General features: G+C 39.9%; 1 protein-coding gene across 2 annotated transcripts in view; it reads left to right on the forward strand.

The window, feature by feature from the left end:
- LOC141335256 (uncharacterized) overlaps positions 1-18153 on the forward strand; it is a 145078-nt gene that overhangs the window by 32574 nt on the left and 94351 nt on the right. For both annotated transcript variants that reach the window (XM_073840661.1, XM_073840662.1), the window contains exon 2: positions 1088-4890. In XM_073840661.1, coding sequence (XP_073696762.1) covers positions 1901-4890 — 2990 coding nt within the window. In that variant the 5' untranslated portion in view covers positions 1088-1900. The remainder of the gene's footprint in view (positions 1-1087; positions 4891-18153) is intronic.

The raw sequence follows: 18153 nt of genomic DNA on the forward strand, positions 1-18153 counted from the left end.
ACCAGCATCAAAACATACCTAACCTGGTCCTTAGGTATGTTTATGCTGGTCCTTAGCTGGTTTATGCTGGTCCTTAGCTGGTCATGTTGCTGGTCAAGGACCAGCATAAACCAGCAAAGGACCAGCATCAACCAGCTAAGGACCAGCATAAACCAGCAAAGGACTAGCTTAAACCAGCATACCAGCATCAAAACATACCTAACCAGCATATGCTGTTTTTTTCAACAGGGCAGAGTTTATGAGCTTGCTAGAATGACACAAATGCATCCAATGCCATAATTTTGACTTCCCAACTCATCAGTAGAAACTCCTCAGGAGAACCTGAACGCAGTATAAGAAGCAAATATTTCATTTCAAACATTGCCATAGCTAATTAGCATATGAAGCTAATGCTGTTTTGCTACAGGACACATGCAAGATATCATAGCGGAAGGCTGTGACAAGTAGTTTTGTTGAGTAAGATGTTCTGTACTGTGATTCAGTCTGACCGATTCCCCATCTGATAGGAAAGTTACACTGAGCAAATGCGTGTACCACAAGACACGTACACAGACATTTAACATCCTCTCATGACTCAGCGGACTGTGATTGTCTGATCACAGACAGAACGCAGAGCCTGGTAACAGTGACAGTGTGATAGAGTGTGTTCAGAATTCCCTGTGGCGATCAGCCGTCATGCTTGTGCCTCCGTGTGCCAGGGGGGTTGCTTAAAGACAAGCCAAGTTAATTAGCGTTGTCAATCTCTACCCCTGAATATCTCTTAGCCTGCCCCCTCTGAGACACCGCTGAGTTAAACACCAGCCCCAAAGCTACAGACAAGCTAAAAGTACTCTCAGTGTCTGCCGCTGTCATACATTTGACCCTAAACTATTCTTATTTCGTAGACTGCCTCACCAGGAAATGGAAGGAGATCAAAGACTTGATTATTGGAGAGAACTCATGAAATCTTAGCTTGAGGCTGTTTTATACTTGAGGAATCCTATTTAGGTGGTTATGTATGTTCTCATGTACTTTTGTGTATGTGTTTGTTAAAGTAAAACATGATTCAGAAATACAAACCTTTTTTCTGTGTTTCTGCTTTGCTCAGATGTTCCGGTTCTGTTCCTGTCTCAAGAAAATGATGAGGTGAACGATACAAGCAAAGAAACTCAAGGACAAATCTGAGAGATAAAAGTCAACTTGAAGAGATGCATTGCCCAGTCCCCGTCTGTCAAGATATGCTACACCAGAGAGGACTGTGCGAACAAGCTTCGTGTTGGAAAGTAGGGCATTAAAGGTGTCGGGACATCCTCTCACTGGTCAGCCTGCAAACTGTATCCTATTAACATTTTATTTGCCTTGATATTTTTAGGACAAGCATGGTTACAACTGCTGCAGACGTACACAGCGAGAGCTATGTGACGTGAAATTTTGCTCTTGGCTATGAAACCATGACGCAGACTTCTGGGATATATTCACAAGCCTACCCTGCCAAAGTTTCAGGACTTACACAAAGAGAGTTTCACCAAGGTTGCTCACTGAGTGTTTAAGTGCCCCTGTGGACTAATGGGGCTGATGCTCAGGATACACCCAGTCCCTTTTTTGCATATAAAGACACTTGCTTGTAAAGACTCTTTGTGCCAAAACCAGAACCTACTCTGACAGCATTACCACAAAGACATACACAGAAAACCCTCAGTCATGTGACCTGAGGAAAGGACCAGTCACATGCTCTGCTGCCGTCGGCTGGTCTGTTTTATTTTATTTTTTTGTTACTGCAGCATTTATCATGTTCAGAGTGTGCCAAATGTCAAATATACAGTGTGCTGTAACTGAATTTTTTATCTGATTAATTGTTCATTCACATTTGACTTGTGAAAGCAGACAAAAAACCCACACAGTCAAATTTGTATTTACATCTATGGTCCATAAGCTACTCTTGGATAACATGGTGAGCAAAGAGCCCAACCATTTGCCAAATGTTCACAGCCAAAGCAATGGCAACCCAGACAAAACACCCACCACCGTGACTGTGCGCTCAGTGCTCCTCAACCGGAACTCTCCAGATATTGAAAGCAGACTTAAACGGAGACGAAATCGCACACAGCAGGTACGCTTTAAGGATTTGGAGGATGATGATGAGTCTAAGGATAAAAATGAGAATGTGAGGAGTAAGAGCCCAACAGAGGTTCCAAGCTGGCAGAAAGAGTTGACAAATGGGCCCTCACTGGTGGGAGCGGTCCGTGGGGACATGGAAAAGACAATTGGAGCAGTGACAGCATTTTTGAAGAGAGCACCACCGCACCCACTTACACCTGGGCCTACCAGACGCTGTTGGGTCCCAACACATCCATGTTCGCTCACACTGCCGCTGCCAACTCAGTCATGCAGGAGTACAGCCATCCAAACCTCACCCAGTTTGCAGAAGCCTCCCTTGCTCTCCGCCACGCAGACTCGGAGTCACAGCCTGGGGGGAGCCTGGGATGATGGAGACTCATCCGATGAGTTGACCGCACAGGTCTACATTCCACCTTGTAGATCACACAAGAGCTCTGTCCAACATTGTACCCCTGCTGAGCAATCAAGGTGCCAGAAAACTGAGGACAATCAAACTGCCTCTGTGGGTACATCAACACAACTCCAGCCATGTAGTGCTGTGCCGCAAAAACAGACTAGAAGAAGAGGTAAGAGGAAATCTTTAAACAGAGCAGCAAGTGATCCGGGGAAACCTGAGCCTTCTTGTACTTCCCCAACTAAAACTGTGCACAGAAGCCACCAACAGACTAACCAACCCAAGAAGCTTCCATCCAAAGTTGTGGCACACAGAACTTCATCAGATATTGTACCTTTGCAGCATTCCTCCACGCCCAACACAGTTCATAATACGCCATGTGTTGTCTCTTTAACACAGACTGAAGCAAGCATAGATTCAAAAATCCAAACTGTCCCTGACAACACAACATCTTTGCAAAAACCTGAGGTAGACCCTGCATCTTGTCCATCTCACACTGCACCACCTCCATCAGCCCCATGTCCCCCCAAAAAATCACAATGTTGCCCTCAGCAGGCTGCTGCGGAGAGCATCAATTTGACCCCCACTGTACCAGAGCCTTTGTGCACTACCACAGCACAAGTCATATCCACTGTCACCACATCCTCAACACACAGGGAATCATGCATGTCTCCTACTGAATCTACAGGGCGTTGTTGCACACCTGCTATTCAGAATACAGCAAATTGTAAGACTCCCCCACCAATTCCCGAGTCCCAAACCATTCCAGATTCACATATAGATCCCACAACCCCTCCTCAGTCCAGGACGTTGGAGGAAACCATTCCATGCTCCAACACTACTGGCTCAAAGGCAGCGTCCTCTTCTCAAGGAGCACCTGCAGTTGCCTCTATGTTCAGTCCCACACAGCCATGCCAGAAAACTCAAACACAAGCCATGGCATGTGGTAACACCTCAAATCAACCTGTGTACTCTGTGATATCTCCAACACAACCTGTAACTCCTATTCAGTGTGTGCCAAGATGTATGAGTCCTAACCAGAATGAGCCATTGGGTAGGACCCCTACCCTTCCTGTACAGACTCCTATATCAGTCACACACACCCCAACACCTGTTCAGCCTTCGTCATCTTGTAAAATTCCAGTGCAGTCTATACCATACTGTGTCAAAGACAAACCAGCAGCCTTTGGCTCTCCTACACAACCTACGGCATCTCATAAGATTCCAACACAAACCCTCCCTCACAATGTGATACCATTTTCTCCCGAGCCATCCTGTGCCACTGCTCCACACCTTGTTTCACACTTCAAGGGCCCCATTGCAGCTGCGGCACATGTCGTTCCTATTGCACAAGCTGCAGTACATTGCATTTTGGATCAACAAAACGTGGCAACCCATGTGACTCCTTCCATGCCTGTTCTGATTTGCAGTCCTTCCACACAACCTGCACAAGGTAAACTTTCAGTTCAAGCATTGCCACACTGCAACTCTAGTATGCAAACTACAGTGTCTTGCAGTATTCCCACTCAAATCGTGCAACACTTTAAGACTGCTGCTCAAGCAGTATCACACTCCAAATCATTTCCACAAAATATGTCACCTGTTCTCTTTCCTCGTGAGGCAATGATGTACGCTAGCAAACCCCAGGAAACTGTGCTTCCCTCTGCTAACTTCAGGCATTCTTTACCTCCTTACGCTTGCCCTCCACAGACTGCTCTGCTGTACTCTAATGCTGGGGCGAGCCCCTCCCCTCCTCAGGCCTTCTGCTGCACTCAGGACAGACGAGACAGGAGAGAGTTCATGCTTCCTCCCCCACCACCTCCTCCTCCTCCTCCGTACACCCCCCGCAAAGAGGGCTCCTCTACTCCTGGACAGCCCCGTAAGCCTCCTGTCCCCAAAGCTGAGAGCAACAATGCTGAAAAGGACAGAGTAAAAACTGGGGTAGTGAAGCCAAATGCTGAAGCAGGAACTCACCATCAGGCAGGTGAAACCCCACCTCCTATCCCTCCCAAATGTAAGGCAAGGGCTACGGTGAGGCCCACCTGCTTAAGCAGCCGACGGGCGATCCTCGGACCAGAATCCCAGGCCAGTGCAAACCACTTGCCTCCTTCTGGGGGGACGAACCCCCAGGCCCCCCTTGGACCAGCGGAGGGCCAAGCGGACACACTGCGGCAGGTGCAGGAGTTACTGGGGGGGCTTATGTCTGGGGCTAAGTGTAAGCTGGACCTGGCAAAGGCAAAAGAGAAACTGTTTGGCCCAAACGGCCCTCTGTACGACATTGGGGCTCTGCAGTCTCAGCTGCACAGCCTGGAAGGGGTGTTGGAGACAAGCCAGAACACCATCAAGGTTTTACTGGACGTCATTCAGGATCTGGAGAAGAAGGAGGCAGAGCGAGACGGGTGAGTAAGCGAGTGAGTCAAGAAATAAAGTGGTAAGAAGAAAAACTGTGAATTCCAAAGCATATTTTGTTGGTGAAGTCAAACGGGTAACAGCGGTAATTCTCTTCTTTTTTTGTGGCTGGTAGAAAGAGGAAATGAGTGAGACATAAACAGCAGGAAATTGTTCCAACCCTCTGCTTTTGCCTATAATCCTATGTTGATTGTCATTAACATGTTCCAGCAGTGATAGCTGTGATGCTTTTTAAACCGCCCTCCCATCTGTCCACTCATCAAGTTCATCACTGAGGGATATGATTGTTTTCATAAGAAAGGCCTCTCAGCGTGTCTTCTTGCTGAGAGACTTTCCAGATTCCCGTAGACTATAGAGAACATGCCAACACATTTTACTTTGAAAAGTCTCAAGTAGGATGTGTGAAGACACTTTCAGTGATTCAAAGTGTTTGCCATATTCTGAGAGATGCTGCTTTGAGAGACATCAGTTTATTACTTTTACTCAAAAAATGTAAATGTTCTATGAACTTCAGTTAAGAAAGTACTATCTGTCAACAATAATATTTTTTTTATTCTAGTTCTGTTGTACAAACTTAAATTTAAGTAGTTTGATTTGTTCCACAGTGGTGCAGGATTGCAGCTGATTTGAGTTCAAATCCTGCTTAGTTCTTCTGATTTTCATTGTTTCTAGTATCCTTAGCTAAATTAATTTAAGTTTATACAACAAAAATACAAGTAAACTGTAAAAGCTGTAAAGCTATATAACAGAATATGGCAAACACTTTGCATTTTAATGTCTAAAGCTACATTATATTGCTACATAATACTATTACACATTTTTACCAAACATTGTCTACTGAATTTATTGAATTTCTGTATTGAAAATGTTTAAGAATTGTGTTGCATTAGTTAATTTGAATTAACTAAATCAAACAAGCCCTAAAAATACACTTTTGTGTGTGCCGAGGATTTCACTATTATCTCCAACATAATTTTAAGAGCATAATTGGTGATATGTTTAGTATGCATGTGTGAATCCGTCACACTATTACAAAATTAATCAAAACAAAATCCTTAGCCTCATTATCAGCCATCCACTGTTCACGGGCCATGAACTATGAAAAAATGTTCAGCTCTGCTGTGCCCTTTCAGACGTTGCTTAAACAGAACTAAAAATGTATTTTTATTTCTTGAATAAGAAATGAACGTCATTATGGTATGATGGCATAATGATCATCATAAAAGCTTGGTGATTAAGAATTTTTGATATCATGTGTCTGTGATGAGGTAGGGTTACTCACTGATGGGATAGTTTCTGAAAGAAAAGCACCAACAATTTCATTCATCTACAGCAAAAATTCAATTTCCAAGATAAAAAGCAATAGGCTGAAATCCTTTAAAAATTCATGTCAGTGGCATACTAATGATGGACCAACCATGCACTCAGATTGTAGATAGTGGCTCTGTGTTCTTTTTGGCTCGTACTGGCTTCATCTTTGTTCTTTATTTATTTCTTATATAAGCTGCTGTTTTATAAGCTATTTGTTTTCATATGTGGAAAACTAATATGCATAGGGTGTTTTTTTGTGCAGAATTTCTTTTCTCTCTTCCTTTTTTTCACATTACAACTCTTTCATTGGCTGTTTTTTGTTTCCAGAACTAACTGAAGTGAAATGACATGCCGTCAGGCAGAAACATGTCATTTTTCCATTCTTCTTCAAATATTATCAAAAAATGCATTTCATTTCAAAGCGTTGACATTTGCTACTATAGTTCCAAAGTCAGATTGCAGGCTGCTGACAGCCCAGAAGTCTCTACATATTAGCTTGATTGGAATTATTTTGATGCTGTTATATGTCTGTCTTGATGGAGCAAGTCACCCAGGCTAAAGCACCCTGTGGTTTGTAGTTCTTTTGCTATAGCACATCTTTTTACAGACATATTTCTGATCCAAGATAAATTAAACAATATTCTTTTTAAACAGTCATAATCCTGAAAAAAGAGAGATTGATCCAGAAACATCTCATGTAAGCATAAAATCAAAATGCACTTTACTTGCTTCCTTAATACACAATTCTAGTTATATTTTGAGCGATTAATTGGTGCACATTAATACAAACTAAAATTGATTAAAAATGCAATAACTTTGAAACAACTTTCCTTATCAGCTGATGTCACCAAGCCCTCTTTTTTTCATCCCTTTCCCTCCATCTGCATGACTCCATGTCTGATATGTCTGGTATGTATTGCCATTCCTAATACCCTATATTATGGAAGTAAATGGGTTGTAAATACAAGTTCATGTTGACTTTAGGCATGCATCCTTGTGGTTGTGAAAATGTGAAACTTTGACCAGTTACAGTGCCTTGCGAAAGTATTCATACCCCTTCATTTTTTCCAAGTTTATGTTTAACTGAAAAAAAATTCTACATCAATCTACACTCCATGCACCACAATGACAAAGCAAAAACAGAATTGTCACAACTTCATACATTTATTTAAAAAAACACACACGCATACCATTAACTCAGTACTTAGCTGAAGCACCTTTGCAGCCTCAAGTCTTTTTGGGTATGATGCAACAAAATTTGCACATCAACATTTGGCAATTATCTGCTATTATTCTGCCTCACCTCTTCACCTCTCTTGACAGCTTGAATGGGGTCTGGCAGACATTTTCAGGTTTCTCAAGAAATGTTTGACTGGGTTCAAGCCAGGGTTCTGGCTGGGCCACTCAAGTACATTTCACAGAGTTGTCTATAAGCCACTCTTGCTGTGTGCTTAGGGTCATTGCCCTGTTGGAAGGTGAACCTTCTGCCCAGTCTGAGGTTTGAATGCTTTGGACTGAATTCTCTAGACCAAGGCTCAATATTTAAAAATCTCAATATTTTGGTGCATTGAGCTGCCACTGAAAAACAGCCCCACAGCATGAGGTTGCTACCAGCACACTTTACTTTTGGGATGCTACTCTGCAGGTGATGAGCAGTGCCTGGTTTCCTTCAAACATGATGCTTGGAATTGAGGTTCAGACCACAGAATGTTGTTTCTCAAAGTCTGAGCATCCTTGAGATTCCAATTTCACGAGTCTTGCCACACCACCATAAAGCCCAGGTTGGTGGAGTGTTGCAGTGATGTCTGTCCTTCTGTAAGTTTCTCCCATCAGCATATATGATCATGCTCAACTAGAGTGTCCATCAAACTCTAGCCAAGGCCCTTCTCCATCAATTGCTTAGTTTTTCCACGAGGCCAGCTCTAAAAAGAGTCGTGGTTGTTTCAAACTGCTTTGATTAAGGGTAACAGAGACTACATGCTTCTGATTAAACTTCAATGCAGCAGTATTTTTTAGGATCTCTTCTCTTCCCATCTTGTGTGGCTTAATGCAGTCCTGTCTTTGAGCTCTACAGGGCTTGGTTTTTTTCTTGTATTTTCAGCTATTAGACCTTTTATTAAGATGTGTGTGCCTTTCCAAATCACACCCATTCAATTGAATTTGCCACAGGTTAACTTCACTCAAAGTGTAGTAACATCTACAAGCAATATGAATGCTCCTGAGCCAGTTTTTAACTGTCTCAGATAAGGGTATGAATACTTATGCAATGGAATCATTTTAGTTTTTTATTTTGAATAAATTTGCAATGATGTTAAAAACTTGTTTTTTGCTTTGCCATTATGGTGTATGAAGTGTAAATTGATCTGGAAAAAAAGTAATTTAAGGCAGCAACATAAAATGTTAAAATAAAATGAATGCTTTCGCAAGGCACTCTCAGTCAGATTACAGAACAGCAACAGGTTTTCTTGCCATTTGTAACTTGTCTGGGTTGCATGAAGCTTGAAAAGTGGATGGTGTCTGAATTTCTAGCTTGTGAGAAACATATAAAGTTGTTCCTCAGGTCAGTAAATGAATGATGGTGAATATCAGAGCTCAGAACTAACAGTAGAGCCGAAGTCAGTCTGCGGACTCTGCCCCGGTTCAGACATGACTTGCTTTCGAGAAGGTTTCCAGAAGACACTATGGCCTACATTAGGGCATTTTCTTGCTTTTGCGAGGGTATTTACAGAATGCAGAAGTGGGACAGTGCTCAGGAGATAAAACAGCTCTGTGTACAGCAGAGGGAATCTCTGTTTTTTTTTTTCTTGGACGACCATGCAATGCACACAAACACAGGCAGAGATCAAAATGTTTAAACATATTGACAAGTGTAAAACATGCACAAACAGACTCATTCTTCACTAAAACACATGCAACACTCTCATGTTGTTCCTAACCTGCATGACTTTATGCACCAGTTGTATTGTCATATTTTCATCTCTAATGCTTTTTGTATGACTTCAGAAGACAGAAAGTCTTCCATTTCCTCTTTAGAGCTGGTACATAATATTAAAAACAAGAACTTCATTTGAAAGCAAGGGGTAAAAATGGGCAGTTTTAGATTTAATGTTGACTTATCATTTCATGTTTATGTATGCTATGGAAATGCTCTGAATATACAACTGCAGCTCGTCCATCTCTACAAATGTCAGTGAAATCGATTCAACGGTTTTCCTTAGATGTGCATCTTATTTTAGTTTCTGTGACTGTACAAAGCGCATGAGTATTTTTAGTGAAGCAGAGCTTCATAAACCCAGGTTAAAAGCAGTGCTAACCCCCTTTCAAAATAAAAAGCATGAAACCTGACTCAACACAACCTCAACAGAGTTTCAAAAGCACATAAATCCAGCATTTATCATAGTGAGAAAAGCCTTAGAAAGTAATGATTTTAAGTGAGGATCATTTGAAGCAGTTTGCTGCGTACGGCCTATAATGCACACAAGGTTGTTTGTTATAGCTGATGAAGGCCTGAGAATTACCACTTTCTTGTTCCTTTGAGAATGCTCAAACGCTGGTGTGCAAAATTAGCTCATAATTGCTGCGTAGTATTGCTCGCTGCTTTGTTTGTGGCTCCTATTAGTGTAATAACATGGGGAATGGGCTTAGAAAAGGTAAAATGAAAAGCAATAGGTAATTTGTAATTCTGTGAGCAAACACCAGCTCAGTTTTAGACCTTTAACCCTATAAATGCCTATTTTATTTTATTGTTGATATTATGGTTGACATTTCCAAGCTGTGTATCACTTGCCTAGTTCTCTTTTCCATGGATAGTCTTTCTAGTTTAATGTCAGGTTAAGGCGTTTGTCATAATATATGTATGATTCACTCATCCCTGCCATTGAATGTTGTTGTGTTCAACAGTGTGTTCCTTTCTTGTTTTTACCTCCTACACCTTTGGGACTTTTGCATTTGTGAAGGCTAATTGAAATAGGCGTTGACCATAAGGCCTGATCCAGGACCAGTTTCCTCAACCCCGGTCCTAACGGAATCAAGCGAAGGAAACTGATCCAGGATCAGAGGATCCAGGGTTATTTTACATCAACACAGATGGTGGTGGGTGAGGAGGCTGGTGTGTGGCTCATTCGAGCCACGTCAGAGCCCAGAGAACACAAACAAGGCCGTGGATCAGCCGGGCTCCTGATACCTCTAAGCTCGGGCTTACGCAGCCACCGGAGCTCAGGAGCGGCCAACACAACAGATTGGATAATCAGACGCCGCTGCTGTCAGATGTAATCGAGCACAAATGTGAGGTTTAATGGATAATGTTGTTTGGGTAACGCAATTCGCCCATCTGGAAATGCGGTCAGCGCTCTGGAAGCGCGTGATTGGTTCTTTAGACATACATTGGAGTACAACGTGCCTGAGACCAATGATTTTAGTTATTCTTGAATAGAAAGTTTTAGTCTTTCTTTCTGTCCAGTGTACTTTTCATCATTTCTTATTTCCTTCCTTTCTATCCATATTTCTGTCTTTGTTTTCTTTGTTTGTACTTTCCTTCTTTCTTTCTTACTTTACATCGTTTGTTCACTCGTTCATCCGTCCATCCGTCTGTGTTTTTTCTTTTTTTCTCTTTTCTATTGTTTGTTTGATCATATGTTTGTTTGTATGTCCATTTACGCTTTGTTTGTTTGTTTGTTTTTACATTGTTCGTTCATCTATCTGTCTGTTTGTTCCTTTCTGTTTCTTTCTTTACATCGTTTGTTTGTTCATTCGTTCGTTCATCCATCCATCCGTCTGTCTGTTCGTCCTTTTTCTTTTGTTTGTTGTTCATTCATTTCTTTGTTCGTATGCCCATTTGTTCTTTCCCTTTTTGTTTCTATTTTCTTTCTTTTTAACATTGTTAGTTTGTCTGTCCATCTGTCTGTTTGTTCCTTTCTTTCTATCATTTGTTTGTTCGTTCGTTCATCCATCCATCCGCCCGCCTGTCTGTTTGTCCTTCTTTCTTTCTAATGTTTGTTTGTTTGTTTGTTGTCCATTCATTAATTTATTTGTTAGTATGTCCAGTTGTTCTCTGTTTTTTTTTCTTTTGTACATGGTTTGTTCGTCCATCCGGTTTGTTCCTTTCTGTCTTTTTTCCATTGTTTGTTTGTTTGTTTGTCCATCTGTCATAACTTCCTCTTTCTTTCTTTTTTCTTTACATCATTTGTTTTTGTGCTATCCATTGTTCTGTCTTTTTTTCCATTGTTTGATTGTTCGTCTGTCCATCCTAACGTCCTCTTTCTTTATTTCTTTGTCTTTTTTCCATTGTTTTTTTGTTCATCCATCTGTCCTAACGTCCTCTTTCTTTCTTTCTTTCTTTCTTTCTTTCTTTCTTTCTTTGTCTTTTTTCCATTGTTTGTTTGTTCATCCATCTGTGCTAACGTCCTCTTTCTTTCTTTCTTTCTTTACATCATTTGTTTTTGTGCTATCCATTGTTCTGTCTTTTTTCCATTGTTTGATTGTTCGTCTGTACGTCCTAACGTCCTCTTTCTTTCTTTCTTTGTCTTTTTTCCAATGTTTGTTTGTTCGTCCATCTGTCCTAACGTCCTCTTTCTTTCTTTCTTTCTTTACATCATTTGTTTTTGTTCTATCCATCGTTCTGTCTTTCTTTCCATTGTTTGTTTGTTCATCTGTCTGTCCTAACGTCCTCTTTCTTTCTTTCTTTCTTTCTTTCTTTTTTTTGCATCATTTGTTTTTGTTCTATCTATCATTCTGTCTTTTTTCTATTGTTTGTTTGTTCGTCCATCTGTCCTTTTTCTTTCTTTCTTTACATTGTTTGTTCATTCATTCGTTTGTTCGTCCGTCTGTCCATCCATCAGTTCATCCTTTCTTTTTTCTTTCTATTGTTTGTTCATTCATTTGTTCATCGGTCTGCCCATTCGTCCTTTGTTTTCTTTCTTGCTTGCTTTCTTTCTGTTCATCCATCATTTGTTTGATTGTCTATCTGTTAGTCCGCCCGTCTGTCCTTTCTGTCTTGTCTGTTCTTTCTTTCATATGTTTTTTTGTTCGTCTGTTTGTCAGCCCGTCCATTCAGACTAAGTTGATTGAGTTGATTTCACAAATAATATAATATTGCCAAAGCTTAAAATACACACACAAGAAATGACAAACTCAAATCATGCTGAAGAACATGATCATCATTAGTATATTGTCAATTATTCATGTAAATTTTATTAATTTACATGAATATGCTGTTAAAATAATTGAATTTGTGAATTTGAACACAGAACGGACTTTTGACCTCCACTGTATTTGACTGAGATGAGACTTGACCATGTTCCTGAAGCAGCTGCATGCATTTCATATTCGTGATGCACATTTATAGCACTAAATTTTTTGTTTGTTTTCTTCTTGAAAATCTTTTGTCCATTCCAGTAGCTCACTCTGTGAGTGTGTTTGTTTGAGAGCGATAAACAGCCCTGCATTTGACACCCTCCCTCCCACCCGCTAAACATGACTCAGTGTGCTGGAGTCTAGATCTCAGCAAGACACAAGCTCAAAGTTAACATGCCAAACTCACACCTGCATATTAGGAAGCTCTCGCTCTTTCTCTCTCCACGCCTGCACGGATGTGTATTTTAATGGCTGCTCAACCAGCTTACAGTTCCACGAAATGACAAACCAGCTCGTGTTTGAGGATTGAGGATGTTGTGATATAAATGCTGTCATGTTTATTTCCCTCAGCGGTTACAGAAATCCAGTTCAGTTTTTATCAAGGCGCTATCTGTCCTTTCTTTTCTTTTTCTTTCTTTTGTAAATAAATTTTACCATTTTTTACTTCTTGCATTCATTTTTTTTTTTTAAATCTAATTGGCTCTAATGGCTGTTTGGTTAAAATAATCCCTAAAAGTAAGCCATTTCAGAGCAAATGCATAAATATTGAGAAATGCATCAAATAGCTGAAATCTCAAGTATCGAGATTTGTCTAGTGGCCACAGTCTGGCTGTAAATTGATATTATATAAACTGCATTTCTCCGCTCAGCTTCTAGCGTCTGTGATAACAGCAGAACCCTTTAATCTGTTTGGTGAAATGGTTTGCTCTATTGATCCATAGTTCGGATGAATAGATTCAGACTTGATTCATTGCCACCAGGCCCTGTTTGCACTGCCTAAATGGTGTTTATCTTGTGGCTGTCATGTGGCTTGACTGCAGGTTTACATAAGAGGAGCCAAGGAGTATGAAGTCAATTACCCTGCACCTCCACATCCACTTTACAACACTGGGGTTATTTATCTGGAAAGTGACTCCTTTAAGTCAGAAACAAGTCAGACAGGGTGTTAGACGTATGAAAGAGAAAGAAAGAGCAGTGAATACAGACACATCTAAAGTGGACTCCTTCAGACGATGCAGTAATGCTGGTAATGCATATGTGATAAGAGATATTTGTTAGTCATTGTTTTTGGCAAAAGTAATGCAGCCATTCTCATTTTACTTTTAAATCATTTTATTTTCCTTTCTTATTTTTTGCAACCCCCAGGAACATTTTTTCCAGATATTAAGTCGCCAAAAGCACACTCAGACAGCTTTCTGTCAATGTCAGTACAAATGAAATTTGTCTAACCAAAGATTTATTAAACCTACAGTGTTTGAGCTGTTTTTAAAATGCTGTAGCAGTTTTACTTTGACTTCAACTTCTGTGTCAGAAAAGCCAAAGATATTAAATGATTGACAGGCACAGAATCATCCTGATTGGCTAAAAAGCATAGGCAATTCCGGTTTATCTTTTGATTGACAGGCACAGAATGTTTCTGATTGGCTGTGGCAGTGTGTAAACATGACTTAAAGAAATAGTTCAGCTAAACATTAGCTAAAAAAAAATGTAGTCACCCTCAGGCCATCCAGATTTGGAGAAATGTAGCATTACGTCACTTGCTCACCAATGGATCCTCTGCAGTAAATGGGTGCCGTCAGATTGAGTCCAAACAGATGATAAAAACATCACAATAATCCAAAAGTAATCCACACCACTCCAGTTCAGTCCAGTCCATCAGTTAACATCTTCTGAAGTGAAAAGCTGCGTGTTTGTCAGAAACGAATTAATCATTAATGCATTTTAACATCAGACTTTTGCTTTTGGATGAAACAGATAAAGGTCTGTACTCACTTCCTCCAGTGAAAAAGTCCATCCCCTATATTTGTTTAGAGCTGTTTTGGCTTGTAAACAGTGCTTGATCTGTGCAGATTTCTCTCCTGATTCAGACCGGACAACTTTTTCACTGGAGGATATGAATAAAAGCCTTGTATTTTTGCTGGAAGCAGAGGTTTGAGGTTAAAAACACCTTAATGATGCATTTGTTTTTTTTTTTGTTTTTTTACAAGATGTTAATTAAGTTTGCTTGAGAAAGCCAACTTACCGAAATGCTATTTAAACTTACAGCTATTATTATTCTTCTGAGACTAAAATTTCTGACTGCTACTCCTCCTAGAGCTTTAACTCTACAAACTCCAAACTCAGCCCAGATCTTCAGACTGTTCTGACTCCAGTTGCTGTATCTTTTCTAACTGATCGGACTTACGGTTTTCCTAAAAATTACGATTAAACCTGGGGAAAATCCCATAGACTTACATTGACGGAATGTTTAAATGAGCCAACACTATTCAAACTCCAACTGTCAAAACTCCCACAATCCCTTGAGACTTAATCGAACTTCCCTTCTATGTACTTCTAATCCATTTAAACTTATTTAAACCGTCTAATCTATCTATCTATCTATCTATCTATCTATCTATCTATCTATCTATCTATCTATCTATCTATCTATCTATCTATCTATCTATCTATCTATCTATCTATCTATCTATCTATCTATCTATCTATCTATCTATCTATCTATCCAAGCCTAGCAACTAAATCATGTTAGTGACAGGCTAATCAGGCTACAAAAGTTAACAACATGCTTATCATGCTAGTAACTTGCTAGTCATGCTAACAACAGGCTACTAATGTTAACATCATGCTAGCAACATTCTAATCATGCAAGCAACATGCTAGTAACAGGCTAATCATGCTAGAAACATGTTAACAACATGCTAATCATGCTAGCAACATTCTAATCAGGCTAGCTACACGTTATCATGTTAAAAACATGCTTACAACATGCTAATCATGTTAGAAACATGCTAGTGCCTTGCTAATCATGCTAGAAACATGCTAGCAACATGTTAACGATGCTAACAACATGTTAGCAACAAGCTAGCAACATGCTATTGACATGTTAATCATGTTACAAATATGCTAACAACATGTTAATTATGTTAGAAACATGCTAGTAACTTCTAGCTAGTAAACATCTATCTATCTAACCAAGCCTAGCAAAAAGAATCATGTTAATGACATGCTAATCAGGCTAGTTAACAGCATGTTAATCATGTTAGAAACATGCTAGTAACTTGCTAATCATGCTAACAACATGCTACTAATGCTAACATTATGTTAGCGACATTCTGATTATGCTAAAACATGCTAGTAACAGGCTAATTATGTTAGAAACGTGCTAACGACATGCTAATCATGCTAGTAACATGTTAACAACAGGCTACTAATGCTAACACCATGCTAGCAACATGTGAACCATGCTAATCAGGCTAGAAACATGTTATCAACATGTTAATCATGCTAGTAATGCTAACATAATGCTAGCAACATTCTAATCATGCTAGCTACACATTATCTTGTTAGAAACATGCTAGAAACATGCTTACAAAATGTTAATCATGTTAGAAACATGCTAGTGCCTTGATAATCATGCTAGAATAATGATGCTAAACGTTATCAGTATGCTAGCAACACGCAATATGTTAGCTACATGCTAAATAAGTTAGAAACATGCTAAAGCATGCTATCTATCAATTTGTCCATCTGACAGACTGTATTGCCTTCAAAACATTCAAGCTTTAAAACTACTTCAATCTTTTTTGGACTGAAAACCATACAATTTCTACAATTTCAAAAACTTTTAAAACTTAAAACTTTTACACACTTTCTGATCAGGCTTTCTCAAGCCAGCTTAAAGTTTGTCTTGACAAATCTTTGACAAATTGTATCTAGTTGATGGACTGAAGTGGTGTGAATTACTTTTTGGATTATTGTGATGTATTTATCAACTGTTTGGACTCTCATTCTGACGGCACCCATTCACTGCAAAGGATCCATTGGTGAGCAAGTGATGCAATGCTACATTTCTCCACATCTGCATCTCATCTACATCTTGGATGGCCTGAGGGTGAGTGAATTTTCATTTTTTTGGTGAACCATTCCTTTTATTGGCTAGATTATGGCCAATTAGTCTAGTTTGTTTATTTAACATTTTATAAATATTGTTTGTTTTTTAAAGGATAACTATTGCCAAAATGCAACCTGGGCTGTTTTTTTTTACTGTAAACGAGACAAACTTATATCTAAAAGCATAATTACGACAAACGAGCCGTTTTTGAGATTGACCGTGATTTCGTTTCGTGGTCAATGTCCGGTGAATGGGAATACTAGGGGCATAACTTTGAGCGCATCAAAATCGATATTTTTACAACACCAAGAAGGCTCGACACACCATGAAACTTTGCTCGAAGTATCGCCCGGGTCTCTACACATGAACTCGAGCATTGAGAACATTGAGAACAACTCACTTTCACTGTTTGGGTTTCCGCTCGCGGCCGTCTTGCCAGTCAAGAATTGTCGATCTCCGAATGCGAGGAGAGTAAAGATGGATAGCTCCTAAAGCATATTTCCATATAAATGCACGGCTAATTCGTTGTTTTGTCGCAAGTGAAAATCAATATTAACCTTCTAGTTGTATATGAGCCTCATATAAGCCTAATATTTCGTCCTATGGAGTCCATTCATTCGCGTTCGGAGATCGACACTTCTTGACTGGCAAGACGGCCGCGAGCGGAAACTCAAACAGTGTAAGTGAGTTGTTCAAAAACTGTCTTTTTAGTAAACTCTGTGTACACAAACAATGTTCTCAATGCTCGAGTTCATGTGTAGAGACCCAGGCGATACTTCGAGCAAAGTTTCATGGTGTGTCGAGCCTTCTTAGTGTTGTAAAAATATCGATTTTGATGCGCTCAAAGTAATGCCACTAGTACTCCCATTCACCGGACATTGACCACGAAACGAAATCACGGTCAATCTCAAAAACGGCTCGTTTGTCGTAATTATGCTTTTAGGTATAAGTTTGTCTCATTTACAGTAAAAAAAAATTTGCATTTTGGCAACAGTTATCCTTTAATTATGTTTGTATTTGTGTTATTTCATGTTCCAGAAATACTTACTTTAAACAAATTGTGAGCACTGCAATGCCTGCGAGGAATAATTTGTCTCTTCTCTATAAAGCATAGAGAACAAAATCCATCATTTGTTTACTGCAGTCAATGGCACCTTGCAGTGCATTCAGAAATGTATAATGCAAGGTTAAACGTCCAAACAAAATCACTCCAGAGACATATGTTTATCCAACAGTTAGTGTGGTTTAGGGGGCAAACAAACACACACTGATGCTCCCGCTGTGGCGGTAAAGACACGTAATTAATCACACATGCCCCAAAGGCATCCGTTTAGTGCTCGTTTCTTCCTCAACAACTGCCACCAAGAAAGTTCCATCCATTTCCATTTTATTTAGTTAGCTGTTTTGAAGCGCGTCGCCAAAGGATTTCATTACACTGCGTTTGGCCGCCAAAACACAGAGTAAAGTACATTAACAGTCACTTGATTACACAGAGATTATGGTCTGCGGTCAATAACCATTGTGCCCTACAGCAATGCGCTTAGTTCCAAGGGGACGGTCCCTGCAATTAGTGTGCTCTACACCGCTTTCAATAAAACGCACCTGATAAATGGCGAATAACTAAAAATCTTTACAGAATTAACTGTGATTCACTAGCTAGAGAGTCTCTTAGCTTCCACAGAGATCCATTAGTCTGGCT

The sequence above is a fragment of the Garra rufa genome, chromosome 5, assembly GCF_049309525.1.
Source record: "Garra rufa chromosome 5, GarRuf1.0, whole genome shotgun sequence".
In the NCBI taxonomy this organism is placed as follows: domain Eukaryota; kingdom Metazoa; phylum Chordata; class Actinopteri; order Cypriniformes; family Cyprinidae; genus Garra; species Garra rufa.